Raw genomic sequence first — 18,924 nt, 5'->3', positions numbered from 1 at the left:
TCATATCCTTCAGAAACAAAATGCATCCACTTTTATAAAACGATTCTGTTATTAGAATTAACTAATTTAATACGGTATCTATCGACCAATTACGGAATAAGCTCAAGTTACACTGACGTGCTACGTCTATAATGGGGTTGTTAATTAGGTCTTACTATTAAATTAACCTAATCACGTTTGGGGATGGACAGTTTCCGTGGTAAATTTCAGGCAATTTCAATCAGGCTCGCGTTACTTGCATTACAGGCATGCCTAGCCGCATTTACTTGAGTAGAATATACTGGGAAGGATTTCTCTTCCAGGGCATCAGGGATAAAGTCATTGGTCATGAAATGTAATGTATTCTGACCTCTGGCCTGTAATCATGACTTAGATTGCTGTTTGCTTTTAGTATTGCAATAAAGAAAGAAAATCTAGTTTTTACATAGATATTCAATTGCATGATTCATTTAGAAAAATATTTTATGTTTAAATTTAAAAATTGATGCAGTTTAATATGCGTTATTATTTAATTCGTAGTCTTTTTATTGATTTTTGATGTGCATAAATATGGTCTACACTACATCTGTTTGTTAAATGTGCCTGTAAACTTCTAAAAATAAAGCTGGACATTTTATTGCAGATATATTGGTGATAATTACAAAGGATAATAATATTTCTCTTAAAACCAATAGAGTGGTCTCAACCAAAATGTTCCCGCATGTTCCTTAATAAAGTTAATATTAAGGAACATGCGGAACATATTCCTCAATATTAATCCCCCAACATGAAAACTGTAGACCTTGAGAAAGGTCGTGAACACTATGTGTGCTTCAAATCTTCCATTTCAAAATTCCAAACATGAGTGTTTTGTGCTTCGTATTATAGTGAAAGAAAAGCAAGCGTGAGTTTTGGAAGCTGTTTAACGACTGGTTGAAACTAAAATTTCACGCAAAACTGTAATTTAAGTAGCAAATTTCAAATAATTGCAATGAATTAAGTAGCAAATTTCAAATAATTGCAATGAATTAAGTAGCAAATTTCAATTAATCAAATTTCATTTAATTGAGTCGTTGAGTCTTTTACTTACGTTTACATGCATGCATAAGTACAGATCGACAGACAGTCAAACGCTTGATAGATTTGATTAAAAATCTGATACGAATATGTGCTTTAAGTACTACATCTGTATACACAATTTTGTTCAAATTATTATTTTTAATTTAAAATGTGACATTTTTTTGGATTTCATCAATTTAAAGAGTATATTCATAAAAATTCATCATAAAGAAGCTCAAAGGAACATGTCGCTCTTGTATTCTCAATTGATACTGGAAATTTGCAGAGAATTATTGAAACCTTTACATTTTGTTGTTTTGCAATGTTTTAATAAACAAAATAAAATTTCTTTGGCAATATTTTCATGACACAAATTTTTCGTTGATGAAATCTGAGAGGAAATTCTGCAATTACGATATGAAATAGCTTGTGTTCATTTCGTATTTTCTTTCATATTTTTTTTCGAAGACTTCAACCTGAAAATTTTGTGTAGCCATTTCACTTGACATAAATACTCACAACTATTTAATCGAATAACGTGACTTAGTCTATACAATAATCGTATGGGACATATAGATGTACTGAATGTAAGCAAAGTATGTATGCTTTTGATTTCACTATGCAATGTATGCCTTTGATTTTATATGCAGTAATTGTGTAGGGCAATTTAGAAGCAGTATAGTTATAGTACGACAAGCATCAATTCTATAAGGTGGAAATGTCGAAACTACAAATGTGTTCTAGGAGTGTCTTCGTCCTGATAAATATTATTTTTAATGCATTCTTTCGATATATTGCAATGATTCTTTTTATTATTCACTGAAATTCCGCATAAGTGTAAGGAAGTTTTATCCTATAATCTTATAGCAACTTTCTCATAATCTGAATATTGAATCTAATTGTCTGTCTCTAATGTAAGATTTGCGTTTGTTTTTTTTAAAATTTAAATAGGTTAAATATAACAAAGATCCTTGGCCAGCTTACATCCTTTCTCTAACAAAAAAATAACCAATTACGAATTTCGCATTTGGCGGTATTCTAAATCGAAACCATTCGATTCGTAATCGTTCTGTACGATAGTGCAACACTCTTTTCAAAAAATATTTAGAACGTGAAGGGTAAACTATAGGGAAAGTAATCAGGAAAGTGCTCCAGAACCACAAATTGTTTTCTTTAAAATTGCTTAATCTTCCAAACTTATTTCATATCTTAAGAAACTAAACTGCATTTTATGAAGATCACCAATATGCATGTTCACACACATTATCCTTTATTATTAGTGAGGATTAATTATTCATGATTTCCGAGACCTACTGTGACTTGCCCATACATATTTCCTTTTTTATCATCTTTAAGGATTTCTGAGATCTACTGTGACTTACCCATACATATTTCCTTTTTTTATCATTTTTTAAGGATTTCCGAGACCTACTGTGACTTACCCATACATATTTCCTTTTATATCATTTATAAGGATTTCTGAGACCTACTGTGACTTACCCATATATATTTCCTTTTTTATCATCTTTAAGGATTTCTGAGATTTGCTGTGACTTACCCATACATATTTCCTTTTTTTATCATTTTTTAAGGATTTCCGAGACCTACTGTGACTTACCCATACATATTTCCTTTTATATCATTTATAAGGATTTCTGAGATCTACTGTGACTTACCCATATATATTTCCTTTTTTATCATCTTTAAGGATTTCTGAGATTTGCTGTGACTTACCCATACATATTTCCTTTTTTTATCATTTTTTAAGGATTTCCGAGACCTACTGTGACTTACCCATACATATTTCCTTTTATATCATTTATAAGGATTTCTGAGATCTACTGTGACTTACCCATATATATTTCCTTTTTTATCATCTTTAAGGATTTCTGAGATTTGCTGTGACTTACCCATATATATTTCCTTTTTTATCATTTTTTAAGGATTTCCGAGACCCACCGTAACATGGCACAGAGGAACGAGACTACTGCAAGGATCCGTCTCAGTGGACGATCATGGTGTTGTTAGAAATGAGTTGTATTTTAATCGACTGAGAAGAGAAGATCTACTAATAGTGCTCACCTGTAGAGCTTCTAATAACAACGTGTCCGCGCCTGTTTATGCTACAGTTTCTTTGGATTTGAATCGTAAGTATTAACTCCGTATTCCTACTGTATTGCTGTATTGAATAAGAATCAGAAGTTATTATTTTCAATATGAATCAATGCGTTGCCAAAAACAATTAAATTTGTTGAAGTGTTGATTAGTAAAATTCAGCACTTTGTTTCCATGGGTCAAATGATACGCTATTCTTTCGTTATAAATGAAATAGGCTATTTTATAAAGATGAGAATAAGCACCATGAAAATAGGAAATCGCGTTGTACGTGACATGCATTATCGGACAAATTAAGGGAAGTTCAAACATATCCCTAACTTATAACTGCCCATATTGTCATTTTCATGTTTATTGTCAACTTCACTATATGCATTGTTAATGAAAATCGGCCAATGAATATATGGTGAAAGTAGTTAAACCAGCTGTACAATGGAAAACATGCATTATTCATGAACAAAGGGCAGATAATAAAACCGAGTTCAGGTGCAGACAAAAAACAGCAGATGTGGAAATCAGATGTAGTCACATGTAAATAATAAATCGCTAAATAAATGAAAAGGAATCTACAATGCTCAATATTACTAACTCGAACGAAATAAGCATTCCATGAAACAACCGAATTCTCCTCTGTACACCTCCACTTATATAGTCTCATTGACGTCATATGGAATTCTACAGAAGAATCTAGAAATCTCGGGTCCTAATAGAATAGGGTTATAATTCTTTAATTTTCAAATATCCTTAATTTTGTTTAGTCTTAAAATAATCGCAAAATCGGGGGACAGTAATTCAACTTTTATTGAAAATACCTGTAAATCTCTTTTCTTTATGATAAGACCAACTATGCAAGGAAACATTATTACATATTCATACCAATATTAATGTTACAATGGTTTAGGTCTTCAAAAAAATAAAGGAAACTTGTTTTAAAACATTAATTGTTACGTAAACCAGTTAAATCCAAACCCTATTTTAAATACGAATGTAGATAATGTCCTTGAATAATTTTAACATTGAAATTGTTTCGAATTATTACTCCTATTTTCACGAATTTACTTAAATTCTTTTGAATTAGGAAAAAGAAATGTTAATAACAGTATTGTAGCTTTAAATGGTCAGACAGCAAATAGATTGCAACGGTTTATTTATTTATAAAAACGAAAAAAAAGACAAAAACTATGAAAATGTCAAGTTAATACAAAATTGTTTATTTGTTGTATGAAATCATTCTTAGTTTTTTCCATTGCCATATACGAATTTCCATTATAAGAAAGAATATTACATTAGCATACATATCAGAATAGTGTATGAAGGCGATATCATATAGTAATCCATATAAGAATCGCATTCCAGAAAATGTGAAAAGTGTTAAGGTAGCGATGTTATTACATGTTTTTGTAGCCTTTCTGTAAAAATTCAATGCATGAATCAGATGGATATTATTTGCATATTTTTTCATCCATAAATATCATTAAAAGTTACGTAGTAACAAATATATATCTCTCATTAAAATTAACGAGTTTGTGACCGTAACTGTTTTGCAAACCCTATTCATTTCAATGTCTAATTTAAATATAAATGTAGATAAGAGTCCCAAATAATTTTAACAATAAATTTCTTCCAAGTTTTAAAAATATCTTAAAAATCTGTTCTAAAATAAAATAAATTAAATAACATTAAAAATATTCGCAAATCTTCGTTGTTGATGTGCATTTTTTCTTTATCTATACTTATAATAAAGCTCAATGTGTGTGTGTTGGCGCTCTACAGGCAAGGTCCTTTGACATACAGCTATCAAATTTGTATACCTTAGAGGTCGGGAATGCGCACCTGGGGTTCCTTTTTTTTTAAATTTTAATTATTAATTAAAAACTAACTTTCCCGCCAAAAAAAACTTCCATTTTCCCCACCGCCAAATGAGTAAGGCTTCAGTTGTTTTTTTTCTCCCAACAGTAATGAGGCTAGGGTTAACGTTTTTCGGCGGATTATTTCAAACGATTCTGTTTATTTTCTTAATGTTTTATGCATTTAAAATTAAACATTGTTAATTAATCCATGTTTCAGATTCATTCTGAAGTACTTTTGAATTAAAATAACACAGAATAAAGGAAATTAAAAATGTATAATCTGCATAGTGTTACCCCAACTGGCGTAGAAAAATTCACGCATTTGCGTTACCGTAATTGACGAAGAAAATTCACGCATGCGCATTCTGTTCCGATTGTTGCCATAACAACCATTATCAACGGACGATTTAAATTATTTTTAGGTTAGTTGCATGCTTTTGTAAGTAAATTGTATTTATGTTAGTTATATATTTTTTGTATATGCTTATAGTTTTAAGTACATCGACTTTTAAGTAGTTTTTTTAAACCTGTTTTCGACTGATTATTTTAAACGATTCATTTTATTTTCTTAGTGTTTGATGCATTTAAAATGAAACATTGTTAATGAATCGATCTGTTCATGATGAATCTGAGAAAATTTTGTTGACAAATTCATGAGATAATACATAAATTAAGAAAGATATTCTTTAGTGCCCATAAAGTTTAAACGCTCAGTGACTCTATCATCAGTAATCATATTATTAAAAAAAATGCTTTGTTTCAGTAAAAAATATTATTATATTAATTGCAGATTAATCATTTACACTTTAATTTAATGTAAAGCATAAATTCTACGGGAGCTAACAGAAAATTAGAGAGATACAGATTACGTTATGACTGAAGGTCTTTATAATATTATGAGTGAATTGAAATTTGAAATTTTGAAATATTTTAATGAAGAAGCTATTAAAGTAGGAATTACATAAAATATTTAACTATTAAAATTTTAACGAGCATTAAGATTGGCGAACCGGCTGGTAGCCAAAGGCGGCTAGTAAAGAATAAAACATTTACTTAAATAGTTATAATTTGCATATAATTCCTATCACTATTTAACACGCATGGTTTAATTAGTTGGATTGTTATGAATCTTATTCCTAATTTTAAAAAGATTTCTATTAAGAAAAAAATATACAGAACGAAAACGAAAACAGTTATATCTACAAATATTTGTAACGAAATATTTTAAATCGTGAGAAAAGTAAATAAGGTTTTTTGCACAGGAAGTGGCTTAGTGTAGAAATCATGTATGGTACGCTTGCTTGGAATACTTATACAGGAATAATTATACTAATTTCTTGCAATATAATCTAGGAATAATTATATTAATTTCTTGCAATACTAATTGAGAAATAATTATGCTAATTTCTTTACTCTAGTTATTAACAGGAAAGAAACTTACTTAGAAAATAAGAAATGGGTAAATAATGCTGTCTTTAATAAATTAAAAAATGGTTTAAAATTAAAAATGGCGTACAACTAGCTTTATGCCAAGTCAAAAGCTTCGAATAATTGAATCTAATCATTTCTAAATTTATAAAAAAGAATCCTATATTTTATAGCCCATCATTTTATAAAAAAAAAAGAATTGCTACCAAGTTTTTAGCATAATATGATTAAATATTCACTTCTCCGTTAAACCTTAAGTTTTTACATACAATTATTTTTAAATGATATAGAAGAAAAAAGCTCCCCATTTCTATGACGCAAATTAAATTTTCCATGCTTTGACATTTTCCTGGATGTTAAAGCCATTTTTATTGCTAATTTTCTTCTTAAATTCAATGCTGGTGGAATGAGCTTTCTTTCATAAAAAAAAAGATGGAGAAATGAAAAAAAATCGGTAGTAAATCCCCGAATTGCTTCAAACTTTTTTTTTCTATTTTGTTTCAGTAAAATAACTCACGTTTAGTATTAAATTATCCTAGCATGAAATTTCAATGGACTTCGCCGTGCGATTTTCTTCCAGTAGTATTAAACTAAAACTGTAAAACTAAAGTGGCAAAAGACGAGAGATTTTAAGATTCTATCTTAGCAAAAATGAAAAAGAAATATAAAAAGAAAAAAAGCTTACAAGATAATGCGTAGCGGGAACTTTTTATTATCGTTTGCAATTTTTACCATTTCTTTTTTTTTTTTCTCTTCCATCAAGTCTGCTTTTATCACAGTGGTATATAGTCACGTAGAAAAGAACATTCTGGTATTTTCTAGCACTGTATTGCAGTGCAGCAGTGGAAGGAAGCAATATCAAAAGCGTTCTTTAAGAAAACAACAATAACTTGGGTGGAAAAAGATTTAAAAGTGGGTTAAAAAATTCCATCTAGAATAAAAAAAAAGAACTAAAAAAATGTGTGGCTTTTGTTCGAATAAAAGAAAATCCAGAAGCATAACGAAAAGTTTTTGCAGCTGATATCTACACGCCCTCTTTAACAAAAGAAAGATTAAAAATAACACATGCGTGGAATGTTTACTAAGAATGTTAATGAACTTCGAGATATTATCTGACGAAAAATTCGTTTAAATTTCTGTTAATGGATGCCATATTTTATGAGTTGGTTAGATGTCTTAAAATTGCTTTTTTGGAGCTCTTAAATCATCCGTTTATTTTAAAATGTAAATAATCACCCCCGTAATTGCAGGTTTTAAAGATGCAACTTGTAAATTTCGGTGGAATTTAAAGAATACTTTTTATTATGGAATAAAAAAAGTGTTTTTCTTTTTTTCTATTTTCTCTTATAATAAATGCTCCTTGCAATTATGTAAAAGCAATGATTTTTTTTACCAATTGTATGTTCTCCCTTTTTTAATTAAAAATTCAATGCTTTCAGTTAAAATATTCTTTTTATAAAACAGGTATTTTATACTTATAAAATATATTTATGTTGGGAAATGTTTGGAGTGCATTTCTCAAACGCACTCCAAAGCAACATAGTTCCAAATTAATATATTTCCAAACAATATTTTTTCGTATTTTCAAAATTTTTTTCGCTCCTCAGATAAGCTTTCATTGTGACTCATGCGCTTAATTTCCATGATTAATTATACATGAAATAATTTAAAATGACTTATTAACTAGACTTTACAGCAAATTATTAAATTTCGGTGTATAATATGAGAATTTTTTATGTGTATTTTCATTTATACTTCAGTGATATCGTTTAATACTGATTATTATTTCACAAGCTTTGTCGTCTTTGTTTTGTATTACTAAAACATATATTTCGGAAATGTATGCACTTAAATTATAGTAATTCCGTTTTCATAGAAATAAAATAACAAAATCGGAACATTTTCTTCCGATTACAAAAACGTCAACTAATTTAGTTAAAGATGATGGGCAGACTTTTAATATTACTTAGTGTCATTAGCAGATTTTAAAATTATCTAAATCAGAGAAAAGAATTATTTAAATTTCACTGCTTAGCATGCAGAAAATTAAATTAAAAACTAAATACGGTATTTTAAAAATTGATAAAAAGTAAACACGGAACAGTTAAAAATTTTCTAAAATTTTGAATGTAAGAAATCCAAAATTATTTTGAAAGCAAAAAATAAATATATTGCCTAGTTTACACTCGGGCAGTTATAAGATGGCAAGTAGGCAGCGCATGCGTAGAAAGGCTGAAAAATGCTGTTCAGTCGATGGCAAGTAATTGTCCCGACGGGACAACTACAAGCCGCTGCATTGTATTTTTTCTTACTGAGCATGCGTTTGTGGAATTTGGAGAGGTTTTTTTCTGGCGTGAAAAAATTGATCACTTATCGTAGATTAATTCCGACATCTTTTGCTCTTTGTTCATTCTGATGCGAGGTTGTGTGCTTTTTTAAAATTTTATTTGCCATTTCTTTTCTATAGTTTTCTAAATTTAAGTATGTTGACTAAATTTAAGTATGTTAAGTATGTATGTTTATTTTTAATTTTACCATGTTTCTTTGTGTAAATATCCACCATTTTGGAAATTTTCTGGAAATATTTGATTTCTCTTATCACTGTGGCTTGGTTAAGAGCATTGATTGCTTCAAGATAAAAGAATTATTTATTTGAGAGTTATTCTGTTTTCTTTCATATTTTTCTTGTTACACAATTTGATACCGCCGTGACTTTTTCAGAAAACTGGCTACTTGAAGGTAAAGAAATCTTTGTTTGAGACTTATTTTGCTTTAACACATTTCTTGCGTGTTATTCAGTTTCAAAATCATGTGAAGAAATTTCATTCTACTTATCAGTGTGGCTTTATTAAGAACGATGATTGCTCAACGAATGTAAGAGGATGAGCGTATTCGTGGCTCGTTATTTTATATCTATCATTTTTTATCCAGTTTCAAATTCATTTAAAAACTTTTGATTCCATTCATCGCCGTGACTTTTTGAGAATGCGAGTTGCTTGAAAATAAAAGAATATTGTATTCGAGACTTATTCTGCTATTTTACATCTCTTGTCTGTTATTCAGATTCCAAGTCATGTGAAGACGTTTCATTCCACATGTCACTCTGGCTTTATTAAAAGAATAATGTATTCGTGACTTTTGTTATTTTATCTCTTGTTCTTGATCCATTTTCAAATTCCTGTTCGAAAATGTTTAATTCTACTCATCACCATGTCGTTTAGAGAATACTGGTTGTTTGAAAATAAAAGAATATTGTATTCGAGACTTATTCTGCTATTTTACATCTCTTGTCTGTTATTCAGATTCTAAATCATGTGAAGTCGTTTCATTCCGCATGTCACTCTGGCTTTATTAAAAGAATAATGTATTCGTGACTTTTGTTATTTTATATCTCTTGTTCTTGATCCATTTTCAAATTCCTGTTCGAAAATGTTTAATTCTACTCATCACCATGTCGTTTAAAGAATACTGGTTGTTTGAAGATAAAAGAATATTGTATTCGAGACTTATTCTGTTATTTTACATCTCTTGTCTGTTATTCAGATTTCAAATCATGTGAAGACGTTTCATTCCGTATGTCACTCTGGCTTTATTAAGAGAATAATGTATTCGTGACTTTTGTTATTTTATATCTCTTGTTCTTGATCCATTTTCAAATTCCTGTTCGAAAATGTTTAATTCTACTCATCACCATGTCGTTTAGAGAATACTGGTTGTTTGAAGATAAAAGAATATTGTATTCGAGACTTATTCTGTTATTTTACATCTCTTGTCTGTTATTCAGATTTCAAATCATGTGAAGACGTTTCATTCCGTATGTCACTCTGGCTTTATTAAGAGAATAATGTGTTCGTGACTTTTGTTATTTTATATCTCTTGTTCTTGATCCATTTTCAAATTCCTGTTCGAAAATGTTTAATTCTACTCATCACCATGTCGTTTAGAGAATACTGGTTGTTTGAAGATAAAAGAATATTGTATTCGAGACTTATTCTGCTATTTTACATCTCTTGTCTGTTATTCAGATTCTAAATCATGTGAAGTCGTTTCATTCCGCATGTCACTCTGGCTTTATTAAAAGAATAATGTATTCGTGACTTTTGTTATTTTATATCTCTTGTTCTTGATCCATTTTCAAATTCCTGTTCGAAAATGTTTAATTCTACTCATCACCATGTCGTTTAAAGAATACTGGTTGTTTGAAGATAAAAGAATATTGTATTCGAGACTTATTCTGTTATTTTACATCTCTTGTCTGTTATTCAGATTTCAAATCATGTGAAGACGTTTCATTCCGTATGTCACTCTGGCTTTATTAAGAGAATAATGTGTTCGTGACTTTTGTTATTTTATATCTCTTGTTCTTGATCCATTTTCAAATTCCTGTTCGAAAATGTTTAATTCTACTCATCACCATGTCGTTTAGAGAATACTGGTTGTTTGAAGATAAAAGAATATTGTATTCGAGACTTATTCTGTTATTTTACATCTCTTTTCTGTTATTCTGCTTCGAAATCATCTGAAGACATTTAATTCCACTAATCGCTGTGGCTTTATTAAGAGCGTGGTTGCTCGACAAAATAGTATATTCGTGACTTATTCGGTTATTTTATATCTCTTGTTCTTTATCCGGTTTCAAATACGTTTCAAAACGTTTGATTCCATCCTTCTCTGCGCCTTGGTGGTTGCTTCAAGATAAAAGAATCGTTTGTTCGAGCCTTTTCAGATTTTGAAATACACTATTAAGTGTCCTGAGCCGATAAGATTCTGTTGTTTAGAAGCTTATGATTTACAATTAATACACCATATGGCTATCATTTAAATATATGACACCCATCTTTATTTAGTTCTGCTATAGCTACAAAGGTCAAGCGAAACAAAGAAAATTCTATACGAGTATTAACTAACTTGATAAGAAAAATGTATCTTTATTATAATCTGTACAAAGCGATATTGCAGATATTTCTACAGTTGGGGACATTTATTAACACCAAACACGCATAATCGAATTTCAGTCTTAATTTCTTTCTTGTTTTTATGTCTTAATTTATAAATTTCTTTTCAATTAGCTTCATTTACAATGAAATTTTTAGTGGAAGGTTGAAATTTTGGCAATATCGAATCATATTGAATATATAATTGATATCGAATATATTTTTTGTATAGAACAACCAATAATACATTTACCAAAAAAGATAAAATAAAACAATATATTTTAACAGAAGAATTTAAAATATCCAAATTTATTAAATTAAAAGGCCAAAACTTTTTATGTGTCAATTTTTAGCGAACGCTTGATTAATAAATAGACTATAACCACAAATTTTGGCAATAAAACTTTTGATTAGAAATTTTGAATAAATTTTCCGGTTAAACATTTCATATGTAACGTGATTTTAATACCTTTAACTGTACCTCCCATGTTTTCCTGCACATGCACATGTTTTTGTGTAAATTTAGCCAATTTCAGATTATTCTCGTTTTCATCTAAACTACAAAACCTGCTTTTTTTTTTTTTTTTTTTTGCGTCTTGTTATATTTTGGATTTTCAAATAAAGTTTACTGTATGTTTTTTAATTGAGTCCAACATCAGATAAAATAAACACAAATCTGTCTTATAATAATTTAAAGCATATAATGTAGAAAACCGTAAATAAATGATTACATCAATATTTATTTTATTTCGACTAGTAAAATCTTTGTAAGATACTTAATCCAGGAAAACTGAAATGCATAAAACTAATTTAATATATTTTTGAATATATTAAAAAGTGTTTTGAAAATTAAAATCATTTGAAATCCTCATATTAAAAAATTCACACATTTCCAATCTAACAATGGTAGAAAATCACAATTATTTTCATTTATTCCTTAATCTTATATCAATTATCTTAAAACGCTAACAACCAATAAAATCATGCATTTTTTTTAAAATTACATTCAATTATAAATTCAAATTGTGGTTGGAAAAAGCTTGGAATTTACTTAGTTTCACACATCATTGCTCAAAAAAAATCTAGTAAAAACGTTAAAATATTCTCTTCCTTCTACGAGACAGTGAAAACCACGCGAAAAAAAATCAATGAATTTACTAAATAGCTTTTCAGCAACAAACAAAAAAAAATCAGCTTTTTATTCTTACTTCCATTCTATTTTCGATCTCCTCTGGTAAAATCTCTAATCCTGCTTCGACTTTTCGACTTCTCTTAAGTCCCTTGTTTTCCGCGACCACTTAAGAGTTCCAGAATTTGTCCAGACATTTATAACTTAGTTACTTGCCCTGGGGAAAAAGAAAAACGATAACATCACAGACAAATTTACTTCTTCAAGAATGGAATTGATTTTTTTCCCCAGAAGGATTAAAAGTAAAAATTGCTTTTGTTGTTTTACATCGTCTTTACGGAAATAGTTCTATGCATCTAGTTTACTCTAACTCGGGTTATTAGCTAGAGAGATATCTATAAGAATAAAACTTCTTCCCGAGTTTTGTTGTTAACTCTCTCATTCATTAACGAATCGTCTCCTTCTCCCAATTATTGGATCTGGAAGGCCTATTTGTGCTGGAGTATAAAGTGAAAAGAAATTTTCCCTTCTGGTTGAGAATCTTTAAAAATTACTGATATAAAGTAGGTTTTCTATAATCTAAAACTTTGCTAATCCGTTTCTTCAGTTATTTGCATGATCATGTCAGTAACTTCAGAGTTATTATTAATATTATTTATTCTACATTGCAATATTTATAAAACACAGAATAATTCTTTCCCAATTTTTCTAATTCTCTCATTCATTAAAGAATAATCTTCTCCCAATTATTGGATCTGTAAGGCTTATTTATGTTTGCGTCCCAAATGAAGAGAAAGTTTCACTTCTGGTTGAGCATCTTTAAGGATCACCAATATAAAGCAGAGATTCTCGATAATCCAGAACTTTGTTAATCCATCTCTTCAGTAATCTGCATGACAATGTCGATAACTTTACAGCCACTACTAATATCATTTATTTTATTTTGCAATATTAAGTACACAAAGCATAATGTTTTGCATATTTACATATATATTGAAATATTTTATGTATATACATATTCTTTGATAAAGAGTGTCCCAAAATTAATGCAAAATTTGAATTTGACACCATTCGTGCTGTAAAATGTTGGCCACCCTATTTTAAAAAAATTCGATGGCTGATAGTTTAGGGTTAGTAAAAATGAAGCGTGCACGATAGAACAACGTTTAAAGCAAGATTTGAATTAAATAAAAAAAACATAGTTTTTTTTCTTTTATTATGTTTTTATTGAATCGTAAAGTACACATGATAGGCTTATGTATGGAATAACACATAGGCAAATGACCTCCACAGCTTTGCTGGCACATATGCACTCTTTTGTCGAAATTTCCCATGACCATTTTGCATAAATTTGACTGAATTCCATTGATGCAACATTGAATTTTCTCCATCGATACACGGGACATGATAGGCTTATGTATGGAATAACACATAGGCAAATGACCTCCACAGCTTTGCTGGCACATATGCACTCTTTTGTCGAAATTTCCCATGACCATTTTGCATAAATTTGACTGAATTCCGTTGCTGAAACATTGAATTTTCTCCATCGATGCACGGGTGCTTGTGGGCCTGTTGGCATAGACCTTTGACTACAAATAACCCCATAAAAAGAAAATCATTGGTGTTAAATCACACGATCTAGGTTAGCCAATTCTCGAAGTTTCGGACTTTGGTCGTCAGACTTTCATTATCCTTGAAATATTGTTCAACAATGAAAATATGGTGTTCTGTTGTGTAATGCTCGATTCTTACCAACCCTATACTATCAGTTATAAAATGGGTTTTTTAATAGAATTATCAACCCTTTAATACACGAATGGTGGCAAATTCAAATCTTCCATTAATTTTGAGACACCCTTTATTTAAATGTTGTTTAAAATGAGCTTCTACTAAATCAATGCTCAGAAATCCTGCAATCCGCTATTCGATTTGCCGCATCACAGAGAAAATTATTGGATTCATAAAAATGCAAAAAAGATTTATATAAACCTGAATGAATAAAGTGAAGAAAACCGGGTCTATATTTTGGATACCTTCCTTTCCATCAAGAGAACCCAAATTTTGGTACATACCTAAACTTTTGGATGCAATAACACATCCAAATTGATTTACCTAAATCATATCAACAAATAATCCTTGGTTTTATCAACGAGTTCCAAAATTTATAAGCGCAAATACAGTTCTTATGATAAATCTATATCCCCCCCTTCAAATATGGGATTGAAAAGCTTTCTTTTTGGTAATTGGTTCTAGTCGCCGTGGTGGGTACAATAATGATGTGAGGTTGGCTACCCACTACCGATGACGGAACGTGCCTCCTAAAGGAGAGTTTGTGCCGAGGCTGGTGATGGCTTTAAGGACTCAGTCACAATTCCCACATATATACTGTCACAGTGTTTCATCATTCAAACTTTCTGCGTGCCTTAGGTCGAGTCGGAATGGTTTATCTTTATAATTATGATAAATCTGCCAAATTTATTCCTTTATATGCCAAATTTTGTCAAACTCTTTGCACTTTTCAGCTACATAAATGCATGCAGACAGATAGATTTCTTTTCGACGGATGTTGTCCAAATTTTGATTGAAATCTGAACATTTCTTGTAAATGCTACATACCAAATTTTATAATGCTTTTTTTACTTCTATTTCCATATTCATAGAAAGCCAGACATTCTATAAATATGTTTTTCGGAATCAAGAAGGTCTGAAATATGAAGAGTCATCAAAATCTTAAAGTCGTATTTTTTAGCGATTTCGATACTTTATACAAAAGAAAGTGAAAATAGTTTCAAAATTTAAAAGCTACTTTAAAATACTGCTATAAGAATCTCACACAACCTGGAATACAACAATAGTAGCAATCTTTCATCCCATTTTATCTTTACTACTCCGTTTTGAATGGTCTAGGGAATAGCACATCGTTGGTGAATTCTTTTGTTCTACTGTCAGTATAAATTTTGGAAAATGTCCATCTGAATATCTAAGAGATCCTAGGTTTTTCAAAAGAATGGGAAAGTTGTGATGCGGTATTCTGTCATTTTATATTGGGTTTGTATCGAATTTTCTTGGCACATAGTTTTTTCAGAACCATTTTGCTCTATTTCAGTATCACTTGAATCTGAATCATTTTTCAAATAGATAAGCTGAAATCATCTATAGACGAGTTAACCTTATGTTAAAAGTTTTCCAAATAAAGATTATACTTATCGTAAAACCTTAAGATAAGTGACTATCCTCCTGATAAATTCTTCGAAAACATTTTATTATTATCTACTTATATAATATAAAAACAGAACTACTTTTTAATATTTTTTAAGGAGGTATAGAACTAAAATCTTGTAGGTTAAATGTTTGTTAAAGGGTTTGTTCAAAATATTGAAAATAACTTTAAAAATATATTACTTGATAAATGAACAAATAAATAGTATTTCTAAATAATATTTAAATATTGAGTTAAATATTTAGATATTTCTGATAAATTTTAAAAAAATGTTCATTTTTTTACATTATGAAACATTGAAGCGATACTAGAATCTTTATAAACCAACAGATTGGTTAGATTCTCATTCAAAAATTACAGAATAAAATGAGAAATTATTATAGCAAATTTGAGCAAAAATACGCACCGATTTTTAATGTGAAGATTCCATCGAAATATAGAAATTTGTAAGATAGCATTTAAAAATGTAAAAAGCAAATAAACGTAAATAAAAAAAAATTAATGTAACTTCATAAAAACAATTTTCAATGTAGTCACTTATATTAAGTCCGCATTGACGCAACTATTTTATGCTTATTAAATGAATAGGTAAGAAATGTAATGCATTTCTTCCTGTCTGAAACTTAGTATGACCTTATTTTATGAAAGATTTTAAAAATTTAAAAAGTTGATATAATTTTATCATCATACAATAAAATATTCGTTTCCATGTATAAAAGAATAATTTGATAGTAAAGGTGTGTAGTATAAAAAAATAATCGGCAAAAACTCCATTTCTTCGTAATTATACTACTTTTTCTTGTATCATAACTAACAACGCTATTCTTTGTATTAAAAATTACAATGATAATATTTTTTTGCTTTTACAAACAGTAGTATTAATAATAACAATATCTCTTATATTAACAATAATAGCAATTTAATATTAAAAGTATTTTTCGAATTCACCACAATCACTTTTTTGTATAATGTATAGAAAAGTATTTTTCATACAAAAAATAAAAGAATTAATAATTATAACATTTTTTTCTTATTTGATGTAATGGCATTCTAAATAACAGCATTTTTTTCAATAACTATAACAATATTCAAAACAACAGTATTTTTTTGTATTATTAATAGCAGAAATTTTAACACATTTGATTAGAATTATAACTAACAACGCTATTCTTTTTAATAACAATCACAGTGATAATTATAAAAATGTTTTTTGCTTTGATAAAACATTATTATTGATAAAAATAATAGTATTTTTGATATTGACAATGGCAGTAATTTAATATTAACAGTATTTTTCATACTAACAATAACAGTAATAGTAACTAACAATAACAGTAGTATCTTTTGAATTCACCATAACTGCTTTTTTTTCATATTTAATACTAGCCGCCTTTGGCGACCAGCTGGTTCACCAATCTTGATGTTCATTAAAATTTTAATAATTAAATATTTTATGCAATTCCTACTTTAATAGCTTCTTCATCAAAATATTTTAAAACTTCAAATTTTGATAGGCATATAATTTACTCACAATATTATAAACGCCTTCAGTTATAACGTAATATGTATCTCTCTAATTTCCTGTTGGCTCCCGTAGAATGTATACTTTAAATTAAAGTGGAAAGAATTAACCTGCAATTAATATAATAATATTTTTTACTGAAACAAAGCATTTTTTTTATAATCTGATTACTGAAAATAGAATCACTCAGCGTTTAAACTTTATGGGCACTAAAGAATATCTTTTTTAATTTATGTAATGTCTCAAGAATTTGTTAACAAAATTTTCTCAGATTCATCATGAGCAGATCTATTAATTAACAATGTTTAATTTTAAATGCATCAAACACTAAGAAAATAAAACGAATCGTTTAAAATAATCGGTTGAAAACAGGTTAAAAAAACTACTTAAAAAACGATGGTCTTAAAACTATAAGCATATACAAAAAATATATAACTAACATAAATACATTTTAATTACAAAAGCATACAACGAACCTAAAAATAATTTAAATCCAGTCCGCATCCGTTTATAATAATTGTCAACACAATGCGGAATTCAGTACACAATGCGCATGCGTGAATTTTCAACGCCAGTTACGTAACGCAAATACGTGATTTTTTTTCTACGCCAGTTGGGGTAACGCTATGTGGATTAGAAATTTTTAATTTCCTTTATTCTGTTTTATTTTAATTCAAAAGTACTTCAGAATGAACCTGAAAGATCGATTAATTAACAATGTTTCATTTTAAATGCATCAAACATTAAGAAAATAAACAGAATCGTTTGAAATAATCGGCCGAAAAATGTTAAGCCTAGCCTGATTACTGTTGGAAAAAAAACTGAAGCCTTACTCATTTGGCGGTAGGGAAAAGGAAAAGATTTTTTAATTAGTTAGTTATTTTTTAATTAGTTAAAAGATTTTGTAAAGTTAGTTTTTAATTAATAATTAAAATTCTAATTAAAAATTCAAAAAAAGGAACCCCAGGTGCACATTCCCAACCTCCAAGGTATACATGTACCAAATTTGGTAGCTGTAGGTCAAACGGTCTGGCCTGTAGAGCGCCAACACACACACACACACATTGAGCTTTATTATAAGTATATAGATAACCTATTTTTCATATTTCATATAACAACATTTAAAATGAAAGTATTTTTTCATTAACTATAACAGTATTCAAAATAATAGTATTTTTTGTATTATTAATAACAAAAATTTTAACATATTTAGTTAGAATCCCAAACTAAATAGTATATTCTGTATTCTTAATAGTATTATCTATAAATATAAGAAATTATTCCGATATAAAGATTGAACTAAACAAGTTTAATTCGGTTAACCTATTTATTTACTAATAGAAGGCAAAGTTGGTGAATCGTTGGTGAGAGGCAAAACTCAATTCTGAAAATAAATAACTATATGGGTTATCTCTACAAATATCTACTAAACCTATTTAAAGAATGTATTTATCATTAAATATACAGCGCTTTTACAGTAAGGCTGATCTAAGGAAAGAACTATTTTTGTGTGAATTTGATATTCTAGATGTTCATTTTTTTAAAAAATAACAAAATAAGTTTTTTTTTATTTTAGTTTAAACAACAAAATGCTTTAATTTCCATAAAATTCTTGCAGAACAGAGAATAAAAATGAAATTTTCGGTACAATAATCTTAAACTTTATTCTTAGAATAAAAACAGCT

At 28.8% G+C, this 18,924-nt stretch overlaps 1 protein-coding gene across 1 annotated transcript in view; it reads left to right on the top strand.

Annotated features, from left to right (window-relative positions):
- Positions 1 to 18,924, top strand: part of LOC129984235 (hemicentin-1-like) — a 769,108-nt gene that overhangs the window by 617,677 nt on the left and 132,507 nt on the right. Inside the window, exon 5 of the mRNA XM_056094068.1 lies at positions 2,982 to 3,185. Coding sequence (XP_055950043.1) covers positions 2,982 to 3,185 — 204 coding nt within the window. The remainder of the gene's footprint in view (positions 1 to 2,981; positions 3,186 to 18,924) is intronic.

Source organism: Argiope bruennichi, chromosome 9, assembly GCF_947563725.1.
Source record: "Argiope bruennichi chromosome 9, qqArgBrue1.1, whole genome shotgun sequence".
NCBI lineage: Eukaryota > Metazoa > Arthropoda > Arachnida > Araneae > Araneidae > Argiope > Argiope bruennichi.
The sequence above is the reverse complement of the archived record's forward strand: the minus strand, read 5'-3'. Positions and strand labels throughout refer to the sequence as shown.